Here is an 18377-nt window from a genome sequence, read left to right as displayed (position 1 = left end):
TGGTGTAACACCTTTGGGTGAACTCTGAGTGCAGTGAAGTGCTTCAAGCATTTTTGGAATTATTTGGTCATTTTACTAGTTGTGCTGTTCTCTTCATTTCAGCTGTCTGAGGGTGTCTTGTGAGAGGACTCCAGGAGCTGAGAATGCTTTAATGCATTGGACTTTTTTCCAAAGTCAGTAATGATTAGTTCAGTCCTACCAACAGAGAAAGTTTTGTGAATGTGCAGCAGCCTTCAAATGTTACAAACCCAGATTTCCCACTCCCATGGATGCTGAATGGAACTCCAACATGCACAACTGCATGTTATTTTTATGTGTTTGTCGGTTTCATCATGTCATCTGTGGTTTTCTTTGTATTACAAGTCAATGAAGTAAAAAAAGAAAAAAAAACAGCAAAAAAAGTCAAGGCAGATGTAATGTCATGGAGATTTTTTCAGTGGTTTTTTTAATGTCAGCAGCCATGGTGTAATTTAATTTTCAGAAGAGTCTCAGTTGCAAATCAGCTGATTGGGCATCTTGAAGAAGCAGCCACTCTTTCAAAGCACTGTGTTCATGAGATTATGACAGGTATTCTTCTAAAGAGAGAAACCCCTAGGTTGCCAGAAATAAATCACTTTGAAGGATACAAACCCCCTTGGGTAGCCTTGCAAAAGCAGAACCCAGTCATTTATGTCTCACATCACAAACCTGCCTTCTTTGCACTTTAAAAAGAAGAGTCAGAGATATAATTGCTTTAATAGAGCAAAGGGAAATTTATCTTTTGTTTCTGTTTTTATTAAAATGAACTTCAAGAAGTGTTGTTAAAGAGGGGGGGGTCTGTGGTATTGAACATAAAACTCCGACGTGCTCAATCTGTGCTATTAAAATATGTCACAGTGGGTGGGACCACAATATTTTCTCATCTTCATTGTACTGTAAAAGGTATCGTTCTGTGAAGGTGACTGTACCTTGTTTGCATAGAAGAAGAAACTTGAATTATTTTTTTTTTAAGCATTTGAATGCTTAATAAAGCATCAGAAGTCAGAACACAGAACACTAATTCATCTCATATTACTACATTTATGCCTTTGAATGCCCGTGGCAGGTCAGGGCTGTATCAGCTCCGTTACTGATCTAGGTTACATGTCCTGGGCTCATTACAAGTATGACAAGAGTTTGTTTCCTGGAAGAAGAGAATGCAGACTACATTTTGTTATATCTGCACTGGACCTATTGCCTCCTTCATAAAAGCAACCATTTATAGACACAAATATAGCTGGGGCATTTTGTAGCATTTGTTTTAATCTGTTTGTTACCGATTCCGTTCACAGTTGGCTTTCATTCTGCTGTGAAAAGCTTACACTGTCAAATCAGAAGTTTTACTAGAAAAGGGATTTAGTTACATGAACATTATGTTCAACTGTTTGAAGGACAAAATCAAGATCAAAAGAGACTCGGGGATTAAACAACAAAAAGTATGTTTAAGTCATATTAAGGGCTATTTTCAATCTAGCACCTAGGGATTTAGCTACATGCCTTAAATTTTTGTGCCAGGAGGCTTCTAGGCAAAATCCTGTTCTTGCTGTGGGGAGCTTGATCAGAAACAGTAATCCTTGGCTTGCAAGCCTGAAGTTGAGATTTTCTGTTAATGTAGCATGATCTTAAGGCTGGGGGTTCACTAGATACTTCCAAGTTTGTCTTCTTCACAGACAAAGGTACATGCTGTCCATTGGTTCATGTTTCCTCTTCAGGATGGATGATGTCCGTACAGTGTTCTGGTGAGGTTTGCTGACACTCGTAGTGGTGCCAGTGGCTTGATCCCTGCAGCATCTGTTATCAATTCTGAAGTGGTTTTACTCAATTTTTTCCTCACAACTCTCCATTTTGTGGAGGCAGCTCTGAGCTTTTTCAGCATCAGACACTCTCCAAAGGAGTTTCTATTCTTAAGGCAGGAATTGAGGGGAAGAAATGCACACTCAGGGTCAGGTCTTGGTTTTTTTGACATGTGCTCACAGCATGTTCTGGAGACCTTTGTGGTTAGGAAACTCTGCACTGAGTGAGGTATTACTGGTGCTTCCCTTTGAAAGACGAACAAGTCATATGGGAACACGCAAAACTGGGTCAGGGATACTAATTTAAGCATATCCATGTCAACAGACAAAAAATGACACAGTAAAGGTTACCAAGTCAGCTTTTCTTGTAGGTAAGGGGACATGTCTGACACCTGCACTACCGGGCAATGTACAGTGCTGTGTCCCCAGCAGTGTGTGATGCTGAGAAAGGACTAAGAGGTGATGCCTTTGTGGCTTTTTGTTAGAGGTTTATCAGTCTTGATGAAGGACATTTCAGGTACCCTAAAATTATTGCTTTGTCTCTCGGTTATTGGGCGACAAATGCTTGCCACTCCAAACTAGGCAAAACCAAGACATTACCTTGTGTAGCTCTGAGTTGTCCCTACCAATGAAAAATGCATTTCAGGGGAGTATCACTGCTGTATTACTGTCATCACATTTAGCTGGTGGTACAGTAGGACTGGTTGGACTTAAAGAAAGGAATATATTTGTTATAACCCACATAAATACTTCCCCTCTTTTAGCTGCTCCTTAGAACAACACTCAGGGGTGCAGGCAGGTGAATGTGGCAGTAGGCCAAGTGAAGGAGAGCTTTTGCTGGCTGTTTGCTTTACAGAAAACAAGCTTTTACCCTCTGACAGTCCACCTGTGTATAGAGCAGTGTTTGCTTTCTGTAATGTCAGTGAGAAGTAGAATTGAGCAGGAAAATGGTGCTCTGAGTGACTTCTCCGTAGACTGCTCCTTGCCAACCTGGATTATGCTTTAATATTTTATTTTTCCCATTACTTTGTCAGCCTGCAGGAAATTCACCATTTCCATTATTTCCACAAGCTTCACTTGCACTTACTCTGTGAAGTCTTTGAATTCATAGGATCAAATCAAAGCTACTCCTTTTGACCATCCAAATTGCAAACACGCTGACTGTGAAGCATTATTTTTAAATTGCCTGTTAAAATTTAAAAGGATTTCCAAATATCTTTAATAATTCCCTATAACAGTCTAAGGACATCTGTTAAAGTACTGAATTTTCCTAAAGTCAGCACTGGTTGGGATTGCTTCAGCTGCAAATTAAGGTTGTCAGTCAAAATGCTTTTTTTCTGTTTCAGTCTCGGGTCTGGGAGTTTTTAGCATCTCTTCCAAAGTCAGCCAAAGAAAGACAGCTAGTGAGCTGTTTAGGCTTGTGTTGCCATGTGTTTAACCTAGCAAACAGTGAGTTGATACCTTTTGTGAAGTCTTCCATGTTTTACTGGATACCTCACTGCTTAGTGAGCTATATAGTTTTGACATATTTTCGCACTTTTCATATTCTTTATTCTGCAGCATGTGTCCAATGTTTTAATATATCGAGTAGCTGTGGCAAATGCTTTTGCGTGTCTACAAACATTTGCATTATTGTTAAGGCATTGGGTCTGGTAATGAGGGACTCAAGTAAGAAGCAAAATGATGTATTTACTCTGTAGGATTTCCTGCAGAGATGAATAGTAGGTTCATGGTGATCTGGAAGTAGGTAACCAGCCAAAGAGTTCTTAAAAGATGTGCCTGTTTATTTCCTGCTGATATTCTAACTCTAGGTCTGTCGAGGGTTATGGCAGTTTATGAAAATATTGCTTCACTGTGTAACTGTTTTCATTGTGGTGATGAAGCCATACTGATCTAGTTTTCCACTTGCTCATGTGCATTAGAAAACTTCATTTTGTGTCATGATAAGATTAAAGTGTAAGAAAAGGGAAGGGTTTTGTCTTTTCAGTTTTGATTCCTAACTGGTTTTTAATGTTTTAATTATTTTTTTTCTGTGTGATTGAAAGAAGCTGCATCATCGCCAAGCTTGCAACAGAGGAAACATTTTTTTTAATGTTCAGTATTTAAAAGATGTCAGTGTTATTTCCTTTGTAAACAGAATATGATGGTCAGAAAATCTGCAGAATTTTCAGCAAAAGGGAGCAATTTTTTCAATTCTTTTTCATTCCTTAATGGGAGAAGAATTATGGAAATGAGACCAGGCATTGCATTAAGTGCTTGAAATGTTCCTTCCCTGCAGACCAATAAAAACATAACTCTTCCATTAGGGAAATTTCGTTTTTTGAAGGCTGCATGAATCTGAATTCTGAATCAGTGAATGAGATGACTGTTCTGGGGTAAGCATTTCAAGGTCTGATGATATATTTTAAGTCTTTTGTAGGTGGATACCAGCTCTTAACTTGTCTTGTAGGTCTTCTTTAGAGCAACTATCTCTGTGACTCTCTTCCTGTTAACCACTTGACTTATCTTGTAATACTTCTGTAGTGCAATCTCCTCTTATGCAGAGTGGTAACAGTGTTTCAAAGCCATGGGGATTGAATGATTTTTCCTACCTAAATTTGGACTAGAAGGTTTCCTGGCCTTTTCAAAACACTGTAGCCATTTGCATAACTCCATAAACAAAAGTCAAATAGTGCAAGTCAAAAATGAGAATTTCTGTGCTTCATATGGCATGTTTATAGTAGTTATAGTCTCACCTATGACTATGCATTATGCAGATTTTAGCTATCTACCTTTAAAACTGAAATGAATATGTAGCAGTAAACTGCTATCACTAGGGGTGTTCAAATTAGGTTCCTGTGCAATGGATATTCAGGTGAAACCATCCTTTTTTCCGATGCTGTTAACCATAAAACAATAAAAATCAACATTAATTTCTAGGAATTGTAGAAGATCGCAAAGAAAAATTAAAGAAGAGGAAAATCATTACAAGTCATTACCAGTGATCCTTGCTTCTAACTTATTAATCATAATTCAATTTCATATACTATATTACTTAAGTTATCAAAAACATTGGAGAGATGTAGAAGGATGGTTTGTCCTCATTTAGTGTATGAGGACACAGAGACACCAAGAGCTTTTGAAACTTGTCCAGGGTCTGGAAATTATTAAGTGGAATTCTTTCCTTTTGTTGTTTTTATTTAGTTGTAAATAGTCTGAATGTAGTCATAAGGGTCTAGTTATAACTGATCAAATAAATCCCATTTCACCCTTTCTTACTGAAGGGCACATGCTGCAAAAAAAGTTAAAGCAGCAAATGTAATTATTGTGAATACGTGGGGCCAGTTTTACTTTAGTTTTTTGAGGTTTGCCTTCTGCAAGCACCACTGGGAATCATTTGTCTATCACTAGAGTGTTGCTTGAAGCTCCAGTCCATCATAGGACTCCCATAAGTCATTTCTGTGCTCCCGTTATGTTTTACATGCAAACAACCTTCTGCCATGATCCCCCAAAAAATGGCATCTAGGAAAATATTAATTGTGTTTCTTACAAATCCAGGAGGCAAGGAGAACATGCCTGACCTAAAAGATTCTCTGTCCCCATCCTGAGTGTTCATTCCTAGTGGAAAGATTTTGAGACGCTCAAAGAAGACATTGGTCGAAGAAGCACGCGGACATAAAATTTTCAGCTCCTTGCTGATTTTCTTGCTATTTTATCCCCTCTACCTATCCTGTGGCTTAGTCAGTTGATGAATTTGATCAGCTGCCTGCTTTAGACATTGCAAAGAGATACTGGCAGTGAATTTCCACCTCACACGTTAGATTTTTGGCTGATTTAAGTTGGGGTCACCCTGTGCTAGTGCTGTAGGTGGCTAATAGCCCCTGAGAAACCAGCTGTGCAGACTGGAGCTGCCTGAAGAAAACACGAGTTCCCCGGTGTCTTGGATGTGTTTGCACACAGAAGGAGCCAGATGGTTGTAGCTGTGGGTTTTCTTTGGCTTTGCTCTGCAGGAGAAATACCTGAGATGGATGTTGCCAGGTAGCTGTGTGGCTCCTGTGTGTTTACAGCTGCTCTGTCTCTTCTCTCAGAGGTGTATTGAAAGCATAAAAATGAAAAATTGGTAGAAATCTCTGTGGTCAAGTGGGGAATGGGGAAGACTTCGTGTCTTGTGTTCTGTTAGACCCAGTGGGATGGGTCTGGTTCAAAGCTGGCATCCCACCACAGTGTGATGGTGATAGATGCCAGATGGTTCATAAATGCTTTGAGGTGAAAGGCACTCTGTACAAGTTCACCAGGTTTTCTTCTTCCCAGCTCTTGGGCATGGCCCGCTCACGTGGCCCTGTGGTAGACAGAGTCACCCACTGGAGTCATCAGAAGTAATATTGCAGGTTTGACTCTGAGATGCACTGCTGCACTCAGCCACCCTCCCAAAACAAAGCTTAGGTCAGGTCCCATATCATCTGCACATTTTAAAATAGCAGATTGGTTGGGTTATACCAGCAATAAAGCCAACAATCCCTAAAACAAGGCTGGTCTCTGGGACACTGCCTGGGCCAAAGGTGTGGTTGTGCACCCTGGTTTTATCCTGGACAATGAGAATTACTGCAGGGTAGCCTGAAATACTGCAGGGTAGCCTGCACCCCAACCACACACCCAACCTTGAGGCCGTTCCCCCAGTGCTGGGCAAAGCTCCAGGTGTCTCAAGCAGGCTGGTCCTGGGCAACCATTTCCATCTCACGTCCTTGTTCTCATGGTCTTGTTCCAGGGCAACCCACTGTACTTCCAATCTGCCAGAAATGTGACAGTGAACATCCTCAATGAGAAGACGAAAGTCCTCACTCGCCTTGTAACAGGTAAGGAGGGGAAAAGGAAGGATTCCTGCTTGGAAGGATTAAGGAGGGATGAAAGCAGGTGTGTTGTGGGATGCTGTGCTGGCTTCAGACAGCGCTCAGGAGGGGAGCCCAGGTGTCTTGTGAAGTACAAATGAAAACTTTGCTCTACTTTGTGGAAACAAAGGTGGAGACATGAAAGCTGTGCTGGAGAGGCAACTGGCTGGTGCTGTCTGATAACGAAGCAGACCATTGTTTTCATTTGAAAGCCAATGCAGAGACAGAAATGTTAGTTGTACGACTTCAGGGTCAAGAAGAACATATGCAGGCTGACATTTCTGTAACAAGCACAGGTTTTTCCTAAGGCACCTACAACTTGCCTGAAATCTTGGGAACTCCTGGAGAGTGGCTGAGTTGTGACACTTTGCAATTTAGAGTCCTTCTGCTGATGAAGAATTCCCTTGTGCTCCCAAACATGAGTATCTTTGATAGAAGAATGGGTGTTTCATAAATCGCCAAAGCACAGCAGCCTTTGAATGATTGCATGTGTAATTTGGGTTGAAGGAGACTAATGCATTATATATGGTAATATAATATATATATGATAAAGGATAGGTATATATTTATTGAGATTTATCCATGGACTGGGAGAAGTATTGCTGAATGGCAGAGCCAGTAATTCATAAACATGTTTCTACATTGAGGCTGGGTTGTTTGGTTTGCTTATATAACATCTTGGCCTCTAGTCGCAGTATTAAATAATTAAATATGCAGCTTCAGTGAGCAATTATTTAGGCAGAATGCGCGAAAATTGCCTGGAGGAAGGAAATAAATTCAACCCCAAGCTCCCTGATTCTCACATTCAGAATGAACATGTTGAGTTTGTTGTTTCTCCATATATTTTCAAGAGGCTGTTTGGTTCACTTAAAGCACCTCCATGTCATGAGAGCTTGGGAGGACACACTCAGTGATATTTCCTGGTGTGATGTTCTGGTTATTGATCTTTTTCTGCATTTGGCAGCAGCTTTGGTTTCAGAGTGGAGCAAAGATGTCCCATGTAGCTCCTGCTTCAGTGATGAGCAGGGAGGTGGTTAATAAGCAAGATACAAATACAAACTTAAAGTAATGGATTTTCTCAAAAGGCTGCAACAGTTCTTAAGTGTTTCCAGGGATCTCAGCATGTCCACACTTCTCTGTTGTCAGAACCATGTGCACGATTCTGTGTGCCCTGATGCCAACACAGATGGCCTGTGCAGGGAAATGCTGGGTAGAGATGGACTTTGAAGCTACCTATAAGAAAATACTGGCTTTCAGGTCTTCTTTCTCTTGTCTTTTGAGAAATGAGACTAGTCATGAAAATGGCCAGAATTAATGCAAAGCCCAATGGCCTGCCATGTGCAGGGTAATATTCCAGGGAGGCTGTGGCTTGAACAGAGTTGGCAGGGCTTTTAGAAGGTGATTTGTCCGAAGTTTAGCCTAGGTCAGTAACTGAGGGCTGTACTCTTTGCAGCCTTTGAGCCACAAACCTGCACAGAATTGCTATTCAGGCAGCTGATGTTTATTAGACTCCACAACAAAATGTATTGCCAGAGGCTTTCCAGCACTGCAGGGCACAGCAGCCTGCAGGAAAAGCACCAGAATTGAAATAAGATCTACGAAGGAAAGTTTTAGTTGTCTAAAAACTTTGTGCAACATGAGAGGCTGCCATTTTTCTTGGACTGCACATGATAGAAGTATTCTAAAAGAAAACATTTGCTCCTGTGGTGGTGTTTGTCTTTTTTCTTTTTTTTTTTTCTTAATTGGGCTGTGCATGACACTGATGGAGTTTTAAACCAGATATATTTTACAGGCAGAAAAACAGGAATCTTTTAGACTGCAGTATCAGTCTAACCAAAAGGAACTCTGAAGCTTTTGATACCTCTTACTGCTGCACCAATACTCTCAAAGCAAGGCTGGGTGTATTCATTACTGTTTCACATTACTGTCTTTTTGTAAAAATTTCCCAGCTGTACCAAATTTAATGGTGATTTTATGGCACACATAAGCATAAAAAAAACCCCACAAGTAGAAATAGTTGAGAAGTTCTTATTTGGGTAGAAAACTGCCCTTTTCTAATGAGATATAAAAGCACAGACCTCCTGTTTAGTGTCTCAGATGCAGGTTGTATCTGCAGAGCTATTAGGACAATCTCAGCAAATGGGTTTATGAAATGTATTATTTTCTTGTATTTTTCACTAAAAGGTTGTGATCCTCCTCGTAGGTCCCCAAGCAGTGGAAGCACACAGCCAAAAATTTGAGGTGAAAACCCTCTCTGGAAAATTGCTGTTTTCTGCAGATGACAACGAAGTGGTGGTTGGAGCAGAGAGATTGAGAGTTTTAGGTAAGAGTTTGTTCATTAAATCACAGTTTTAATATGCATCTCTTCAAATTCTAGTATAGTTTTGCCTGACTTTCCTTCATACTTGTTGAAAGCTACTTTGGGAGATAAAACCTTGTGCTGTCTTTATAGCTTTGAATCTTCTCCAAGCAGATAATGCCCAGGAGTTTCTATCTGAGGGGTTTCTTAACTTTCACAATATGTTATTTCCCCTCCAGAAAAAAACTCCCCTGGAAGTGGTTTGTCTTGCTCAGGAAAGTAGCTTTAAAACCAGTTTTGGAAACTGAACAACTTTATCTCTTGGGTCTGGGATGAAGGACAGTGAGGGATGGCTCTAAGGATGTGTCCGTGTCTGCAGTTACTGTGCACAGGGAAACCTCAGGGTTCGTGTTTTTGGTTCCATCACTGTCACCAGCTCCTCCTTCATTCTGAAACAAGCACCAAGAGGGAAACCTGCAGTGAAAAAGTCAAAATTAATTAGGATGCCACATTAGTTCTCTGAAGAGTTTGGTGGCCTTTCCATTAGCCGTCTTTCTTTAGCCCCCTGCAAGAGCACACTGTGCATCTCTGAGATGTCTTCAGCAGTGTTGTGGGAAGGGATGAGTGTTCTGTGCACAGGAGAAAAGGCCAATGTTACCACTGCCACCACTTCCCCCTCTACCCTTCCAGACACACAGGGCAGCTTGAGCTCTCCTTTTGCCTGTGCAGGATCTGACTCCCCAGCTGTCCTGCCTGCCAGGCTTTACATAGGTATTTCCTAATGAAAACTGGGAATACACTTTGGGTTTGGGGCATGGGGGTTCTTTCTTGCTTGTTTGGATTTTTTTTTTTAATTGGAGAAATGAAACAGTTGTGGTAATTGTAAATTTTAAAACTTATTTGATGGTTATATGAAATTACCTGTCTGGAACTTCAAATTTCGTGCTTTCCAGTTCAATCCATGCTCTTTGATTTGTCTAAGATTTGCTCAGGAATGTTTTCACATAGGACTAGACTGAGTATCTTAGTGTTGCTGGCAGTTAGTCACACAGCAGTGCAACTGGTCGCTGTGGATGCACCAATAACTCTTTTCTAGTGGCTTGATTTGGATGCATCTGTTTGTCTCAAACTGTTCCTTACTTCTCTAGTAAGCTCCTAAAAACAGACAGATCAATAAAGGAACTTAGAATTATATATATAGTATTTTTAATTATTATTATTTCTACATATTACATAGTATATTATTAGTGTTCTATGCATAATCTAAATGTGACTTTGCATCTAATCCTTAAGATTTATGTTGCCTGATGTCCTGTTATTCTGGATGGTTCCTGTTTATAGACAGGCCAGTTGTAGCTCTTTGCAGGTCACTGTTGTTACACACTGGACATGTTCACTCACCAGCTGTAAAAAGTTAGGTGAGTTTTATGGGATAAATGTTGAGCTTCACAAAATTAACAGTATCTGTTTTAGCTTAAAGCTTTGAAAAGTTCCATTCAAAACTCCTGCAAGGTTACAGAGCTGGGGGACATTTGTCACAATCCATGTTCTACCACAAATCTCCCTTCACACTGCACCATTCAGAGCTAATTCATGGTGCAATTTTTGTGCAGGGTAGATGGAGTCAGTAAGCAACAGTTTTTAAGTATTTTCTTGGAGACCTTCAAATAAGAGAGATTTACATCGTTTTACAAAAAAACCAAAACCAAACAAAAAACCCAAACAAACAAACAAACAAAACCTCCCCAAACAAAAACAAACAAAAAAGCCAAACAAACTAAAAGAAAACCAAAGCAGAAACTTTTCCTTACAAGGTGCTTTTCAGATTACATGCTTACAAAAATATTGCTTTTTAGTTACTTTGTACTTTTGATAAAACCAGGAGTTAATTTTGATAGCTATTTTGAGGTTTTGCCTTATTTTAGTCTCCAGAATAAACAGCATCAAAAACAGTGCTGATCACTGTAGTGCACTTTCATTTTTATCTCCAACTGAGTGTTTCTCGAGGTTTCTTTGGCTTTTGCAAATCTGTCAGAAAAGAAAAGGTAGAATAACAACACTGGTGATGTTACATGGCAAGTATTCCAATGACCTTGAGCTGAAATGCTTTCAGAGTTCATACTTGGCTTTGTTTTTCTCCAGCTTTGCTTCCACAATCTAATTTTATCTCCAAAAGTGTTTGCCATGGCTGTTTGCCATGCTGGGAAGTGTTATACCATATGTTCGTATTTCTCCCAGTGTTTTTGTCTGCGCTGGAGTCCAGTCGGACTCGTAGTACACAGACAAATTCCTTTGATCATTTTTCTGGTGTTTGGGATCTCAGGTGCTGTTGGTGTGTGTCTGCTGGCACCCACCTGTACCATGTAAATAATCTCAGCTTGTTCTCGTTGTTGCTGAACACGTACTTGTTGTAGAGGGAAGTGCATGTCAGCAATCTGGCACGAAAGTCATCTCTCACAGGTCAGAGCAGCAGTTCTTGTGGTTGGCTTTGAATCTTGCTGGTGACAGTAACTTTTTTCTCTGTATGGTCTTCAAAGTTTCTTGTCAAAGTTTGTGCTACAAACTAATGCTGAATCCTTGTCTGAGAAAAGAAGTGCTTTCCTCTGCTCTGGGTAGCTAGAGGATTTTTTAACATTAGCAAGGGATAAAAAAAGGGAGGAATACACAGAATTATGGATTAAAAACAAATGCAAGTAGTACATGTGCTGCCATTGATGGTGCTTCAAAAAATTGCTCAGCATGGACAGTGCAGAATAACAAATGAAAGTGTTTTTTATTTGATTTGTATTTGGGGGAGTTATTTCTGATTTATAAGCACTAAAGGACACAAAAGACAGAGTTGGTTGCCTCTGATTTTCATGCATGACGTAGTTTAGAGTACTTCAGTGATTTTATTTGATGTAGTGAATTCAGTCCAACCTGTCATCATAGGAGAGACTGGAAGATAATGGGAACTTCTGTCTGAGGAGAAGGGCAGCCCTTTGAGCCCTTTGGCCATGGTTTTGCAAGGCTTAGATTTTGAAGGCAAAATGCCACTTCTCTGCCCACTACACGGCCCCACGGTGCCATGGTCAGCAGTGCACTGATGCAGACACCACGGAGACAAAACCAATGCCTCACTGGATGGCCCTGTGGGCTCACAAACACAGACATTCTGCACAGGGCAGATAAATGAGCTGGTGCTAATTGAATTTGTATGTACATCGTTCAGCAGTTCTCCTTCCCCCTCCTCCCTCCCTCCAGAAACGAAACGTGTTCAGATCGCCTGAAAAATGGTGTGTAAGAAATATTCTTTAGTTAAAAGAGTATTAAAAAATAACTTTGATATATATTAATTACAATTTCATTTAATAGCTTATTGAACGTTATAGCATTTATAAATAAAAGACAATCATAAAGCATTATTCTGACTGTTAATTAGCTCTATTTATTCTCCAGATTAGTTTTTAAATATGCCCTCTAGATGCCACTTGATACTAATTAACAGAGTTACATTATTATCTCTATAGAAAGCCATTTTTAATTAAATCTAAAGCAATTTAAATTAGCATGAGTTTTTACAGAAATTAAACTCTGGTCAGATGCTTAATTTAGCCTTATAAGACAACATCTGATGACATGCCAGTGTCAGTTCTCCCAAGGGCCTTGACATCTTTTTTGGAGATTATTTTTTGAAGTTTGTTTTCAGGGAAACTTGCCAGTATACTCTGGTGTTTAATATTTATGATGGATTTAACCAATATTTTTAAAGACTAAATATTGATGGGAATCCACATGCATGAGATAAAAACACAAAAGATGTGTCCCTGCAGCTTACAGGCTATGAAAGTCCCTGGGTTTTAGTGTGGAGGAAGGTTTGTGTGGGAAGTAGGATTGCATGGGCTGGATGGTGTCCCATTACAAATCAACCACGCTTTTTAACCACTATTAAGATTACCCTTTTGCTTTGCAATGAGGATAGGATTAATCACAAACCCACAAAGTCCCTTCTCTGTAATAGAACAATAGAGGGATTGCTCCCACTCTGGGTCCCTAGAAAATGTGCCTCTCACTTAGACATTTAGATTAGCGTGGCAGAATCTTTTCTGCTAATGGAGCCTAATGATAAAAATTTGGCTAAAGCGTTTCCCTGTGGCAAACCCTAACTAAAATAGCTGTATTTAGAGTGGGGTAGGATGCCTTTCATCTCCCAGAATAAAGACTGCAGAAGCAGTGTGACCCACCTGCCAGGCATGGCAGCCCTCCCCAGCACCATGGCTGATTAAAATGTACCTTTGATCTCGCCAACCCTTCCATACCTTGCCTTCAAATAATTAGCTAGTAGCTCTATTTCTACCTTGTAGCTTTTTTCCACTGTAGCCTATTCCCTCTGGGCAATGAACTGTGTGGAGCATGTCAATGCTGACCACAAGTTAGACTTTCTGGAATGTGAGATTGGGAACATTTTTTTCTTCTAGTTTCTCTCCAGCTGCCTGGGAATGCACCTGGAAAGAGGAGTCAGCTGTTGAAATGTTATTGCAAATTTATGAATAAGTTTGGAGCAATTAAATCCAAGGCACATTTCCAGCATTTTATTTATGAGCTGTATGTTAAGGACTTTAAAGGGGTTAGTAGGGGAACACCAATGATAGAAGCTTGTAATCAATGAGATTGCTGCATGTAGACATGGCGAGGGGGAGTGGCTTTAAACTGAAAGAGAGTAGATTTAGATTAGATATTAGGAAGAAATTCTTCCCTGTGAGTGTGATGAGGCCCTGGCACAGGTTGCCCAGAGAAGCTGTGGCTGCCCCATCCCTGGAAATGTTCAAGGCCAGGCTGGATTGGGCTCTGAGCAACCTGATCTGGTGGAAGATGTCCCTGCCCATGGAGGGGGGGTGGAACAAGATGATCTTTAAGGTCCCTTCTAACCCAAATCTTCCTATGGTTCTGTGACTGTCTTGTAGAGAGCTCTTTTGAATGGGAGGGTTGTAGCTGGAGTTGGAGGCAGAGGGGGTAACCTGCTCTGCACTTGCAGAATGCAAAGTGCTGGGGTCCCTTACCCATGGAAGGGTTAAAAAAGCATTTGCAGTGTCCTTCACTTTGGACAAGAGGAGAACATGGTTTTTTGTGAATGTGCTGAACTAATACTACTGTGTAAGCTGGCCCTGCTGTCTCTAAAGTTTCACATCTACAAACATTTTCAGTGAACCTTGTATTAGCTTGATCTGGGAGGAGCCCTATGGCTGCAGTGCCAGCCTGGTTAAAGGGCTCTGCTCACATTTCCTCCATATTACACTTTTAGTGGCTTCTTGGCATGTCCCTTCCAGCTTATGCTTGCTGCAGTAGTTACAGAAGAGTAACTTTAATGACGGCAAGAGTAGTTATATTTCATTAAAATAATCCACCAAAGCTGTTTGACTGGTATCAATCATTTCAGAGGGTGGTGTAAGCTAGAAATTTAACAGTTGCCAGGAATTACCACCCATTTTTACAGCGTGCACCCTTCTTCAGAAGCCATTATTTATGAGTCCAGACATGCACTGTTGCCCTTTACAGCAGCCATTACAATTTCAAAATGGCATTTTGCTGATGTGTTTGTGGCAGAGGGAACAACTTTGGTAGCCAAGTGTTGAAATCAGGCCTGACCCAGAGAGGAAACCAAGCTTTCTGGTCTTACCAGTGAGTCTGCAGCAACTTGACGCCTGAGGATAAATGCCAAGCTTGAATCTTTGTAGTGTGGGTTTTCTGTGCTTTCCTGAAAAACATGTCCTTACTACAGGTCTGTGAGTAGCTGTTTCGAAGGACAAATGATGCTACAATACCTATTGCTTAGGAATGTGAGACATTTTCCTATTGTGATTCTTTTCCTTTACAAAGGCAGCAGAGGGGAAGGTGCCTCTAGCCCAGAGCTGGCTCGGTGCTGCTGAAGTGTGGATGGGGTACCTCACTGGGATACCCTGCTCTGCTTCTGGGAGCAAACACTGTTCCATCAGCCAGGGGCCACAGGCCGTTCCCAGTTCACCCAGTTGCAAATGAGTTCCTGCTTGCTTAGTCTGCTTCGAAGGTATCAGTTGCTTTAGAGCTCCCTTCTGTGCTCTCAGCCAGAGAAAAGAGCGTGCCACAGCCGGCTGCTCACCGGGCTTGGACAGGCATTTGACCTTTAGCTGAAGATGTATGAACTTCTCTAGGAAGCAGCTACGAATATTCAGCGCGCGGTGCCCGTAGGTAATTAGGCAGTAACAGCAACGCGGTCCCGGAGCAATTGCCAAGCTGTCGTGTAGTCATTGGTCCTGTGCAAAAGGGACAGGGAACAAAACGAGGAAAGTAGGGAAATGTGCTGACAAATGAAGATACCAGGTTTTAGCACTGTCACTAACAAGACTGGAAACAGCCTCCACTGTCTGTAGCGTTCAGTCGTGGCAGCAGAGTTCTGTCAGATTTCTTTGCACTCATTGCAGAGCTGTGATGATGGGAAAAAATTATGTTTAGCAAAACTAAGGAGCTGGGGGAGGGGGGGCAAAAACATATGTTTCCCATCAGTGGTTAAAGCCACAAGAAAATTCTTTTTTTGCTCTCAGTTAGTAATAGTGCTATTGCTGCATCCACGTAGAAGTCAAGTGCCACAAAGTGATTTAACCTATAATCAGCAGTGACAGATAACTGAAAAGCTATATAGGAAAAAAAACCCTGATTTGGTTGTATTGGGTGGGTTTGGGGTTTTTTTCCCCAGAGGTTGAGATGGGTTTTTTGGTTGTTTTCTTCCAAATAAAGTTTTCCTCATATTCTGCAAGGGAAGAAATTAAAATTACCAATTCTTGAATTAATATTTCTGATGGCTCTGCTGCCTTGTGGAAAATAGGTGTAGTCACTGTTGTCCATTCCTTTTAGTGGCAAGTCCAACTAACATTGCTCTTCTTTTTCAAAATCCAGTCAACCAGATTGCAAACTTGTCTTTTCTTGGTGAGAACAATTTGTGTCAGGAGGGAGATATACTGAGGAGTTTTCCTGGTGTTTGCTTTTACTTCAAAGTACATTCCAGGCAAAAAGGATAGCATTTATGTAAAGTGTATAGGCTTTGAGTCCAGGCTGAAATGTGTGTTCATATTGCGTTACCTTAATCCTGTTTAAGGAAAATAAAGAATCATCCACCGTCAGATTAATATTGATTAAATGTCACAAGGATTATGAAAGAAACATACTGTACACTTACCAAACACTGAAATCAAGTTTAAAAGTGTGGCAGATTTATATTTTATTTCCTAAGTGTCTTCCCCAGCTGATCTGTTTGAAGCTCACATAATATTCTCCTTGATAAATTTCCACTGTGTATTCCTACTTCAGGTGCTCTCCTGAGTTTCTTTGCAACTTTGTACAAGAATGCCAAGAACAGCTTCAAAGGAATTCAGTGATGACATTGCTATTGTTGAGCTGCAGAAAAACTGTTGAAGGACCCCAAAAACTAGTCAAGAAGGAAATATCTAGAGGTCAGCATAAGCTGTAGAACCTTTCTTCATATATCTTTTCTCAGTTTGGATGTGAGCCTGCCTGTTCTTTTCTGATATTCTCTTTATATTTCTCAGACATTCAACCTCTGAGGCGAGGCTGCTGAAGATGGTGTCTCTACAGGCACATACATCACTAATGACCCACATGCTCACCTTAGAGCTTGCATCTCATCTTATTGTTTGCAACTTTTCTAGCCTAAAACCAGGCTCCATTGATTTCTTGGGACTATGAGTCAGAGAACTGTTTCTCTTCCACCCAGCAGAGCTGGTGGGACTGGAGTCACAAGGATTTCCCATCTGGCCTAACTCAGCCACAGCCCAGTTGAGCCGATGGGTTGGGTCACTCCCCATGTGCACACAGTGCCAAGACCAACATCTAAAAGATTTAAAATAATTTATATTGCATTTTTATTACAAACACTTTGTTGATGGTTTCGTTATTGCCATTATTATTCATGATTTCTTGATTGCCCGTAGAAGAACAACTCCCTGACACTTAGACAACAAAGGCAAACAGACAGACCTTTGCAAGGAACTATTTTTATGGAATCTTAGAAAGAAACATGAATGAAGGTTTATGGCTTTTGTTCAGTGCACTGGCTTAACCTAACCAGGCTATTACTGTTGGGCCCTGAGATGGAGCTCTTATTGATTTCAGATTTGATGGGTTTCAAGGGGAGAAACAGCAATTACTGTGTTCACCCATTTAAAAACATAAATTAAGGATGAATAAGGCTTTTAAAGTGAGGAATTAAAAGAGGCAGTCACAAATAATTTCTACCTGTATTGAATTGGATTGGATTTACTTCCTGGGCATCTGTTTGCACAGGGCCTTCTGAGTTACATATTATCCTGATGAGACCTACAGAGGAGAGAACCTCGTCAGATGGGTGTTTTCATGAAAAAATTTCTGGATGTGTCCTGATCAATAATAGTGGGAATAGAGGTAGTTTATGGAGATCACCAGCACACTATACAATGCCTCTTGACTTGAGCTGGAAAAAAAATCACAGCAAATCCTTCTCCTCCCCCCTCATTTGCACAGTACTACATAAGATACACCTACTTTATCTCCAAGTTTGTCACAGGGCTCTGAGACTTCAATTCCATTAAAAAGCAGTGATATACAACACTAAAGGTGTCGTGTGGGTCTGGAATTATTACTAAAATAATACACAGAGTTGGAAAGAAATGTGTTGTCTGGAAAGAAAAAGGAAAGTGGGGAATAGCCAACCAGGTGCATCTGCACCTGAGCAGAAACCTGATTTCTCTTCACATTCTGTTCACCCCCAAGTGCTGTTCAGCTGATTGCCACCTACCCTTGACAGCAGGAGCATCAATCATTAGTCTAAAAATACCTCTCATCACATCGCATTTGAGCTCTTCTTTTCCCTCTTCCAGCTGATAGCAAGGGAAGCCTAAAGCAAGTTTTGTGCAGAGGGAGTGGTATGTAAACAGTGTCCTGCCACGATGGCTGGAGCTCAGTTCTGGCCAGAGGGAGCAGGGATGGCCCTTGCCTTTGCACCAGGGAAGGTGCCAGGACAGTGCCATGCAGCACACAGGGAAAGCAAGAGGCATTTTGAAAAGCTGAAATATCGATGCCCACATTCCTCTGGTTGGATCTGCTACTGGTTAAGATGCACATTTCAGCTGAGATTTATTCCCTTCTTGTGGCATTTGTAGCTCCTCCATTCCCTATGGAGTTGCTGGCATCTAGCCAGCATTGAGTTCACACTATCACCTTTACCTTGGTGGGGTGTAAGCAGTTTCTCAGTCTTTTCTCATAGAAAAGCTCATGAGACTGATCAGCCAACTCTACATTTCGACAAGAATGGCTGGTGCTTCCAAAGGCACTCTGTGACAGGGGGCTGGCAGACCAATATGCACGTACAGAACTTAATGCTTGTGCTTTGTGTCA

General features: G+C 41.0%; 1 protein-coding gene across 5 annotated transcripts in view; it reads left to right on the top strand.

The window, feature by feature from the left end:
* Nucleotides 1-18377, top strand: part of SGCD (sarcoglycan delta) — a 314527-nt gene that overhangs the window by 257620 nt on the left and 38530 nt on the right. For all 5 annotated transcript variants that reach the window (XM_027682409.1, XM_027682411.1, XM_027682413.1 and 2 more), the window contains exons 5-6: nucleotides 6556-6643; nucleotides 8880-8999. In XM_027682409.1, coding sequence (XP_027538210.1) covers nucleotides 6556-6643; nucleotides 8880-8999 — 208 coding nt within the window. The remainder of the gene's footprint in view (nucleotides 1-6555; nucleotides 6644-8879; nucleotides 9000-18377) is intronic.

The sequence above is a fragment of the Neopelma chrysocephalum genome, unplaced genomic scaffold (genome assembly GCF_003984885.1).
Source record: "Neopelma chrysocephalum unplaced genomic scaffold, ASM398488v2 Primary Assembly neopelma1_63, whole genome shotgun sequence".
Lineage (NCBI taxonomy): Eukaryota > Metazoa > Chordata > Aves > Passeriformes > Pipridae > Neopelma > Neopelma chrysocephalum.
Note: the sequence above shows the minus strand (reverse complement) of the source record. Positions and strands in the feature narration are given on the sequence as shown.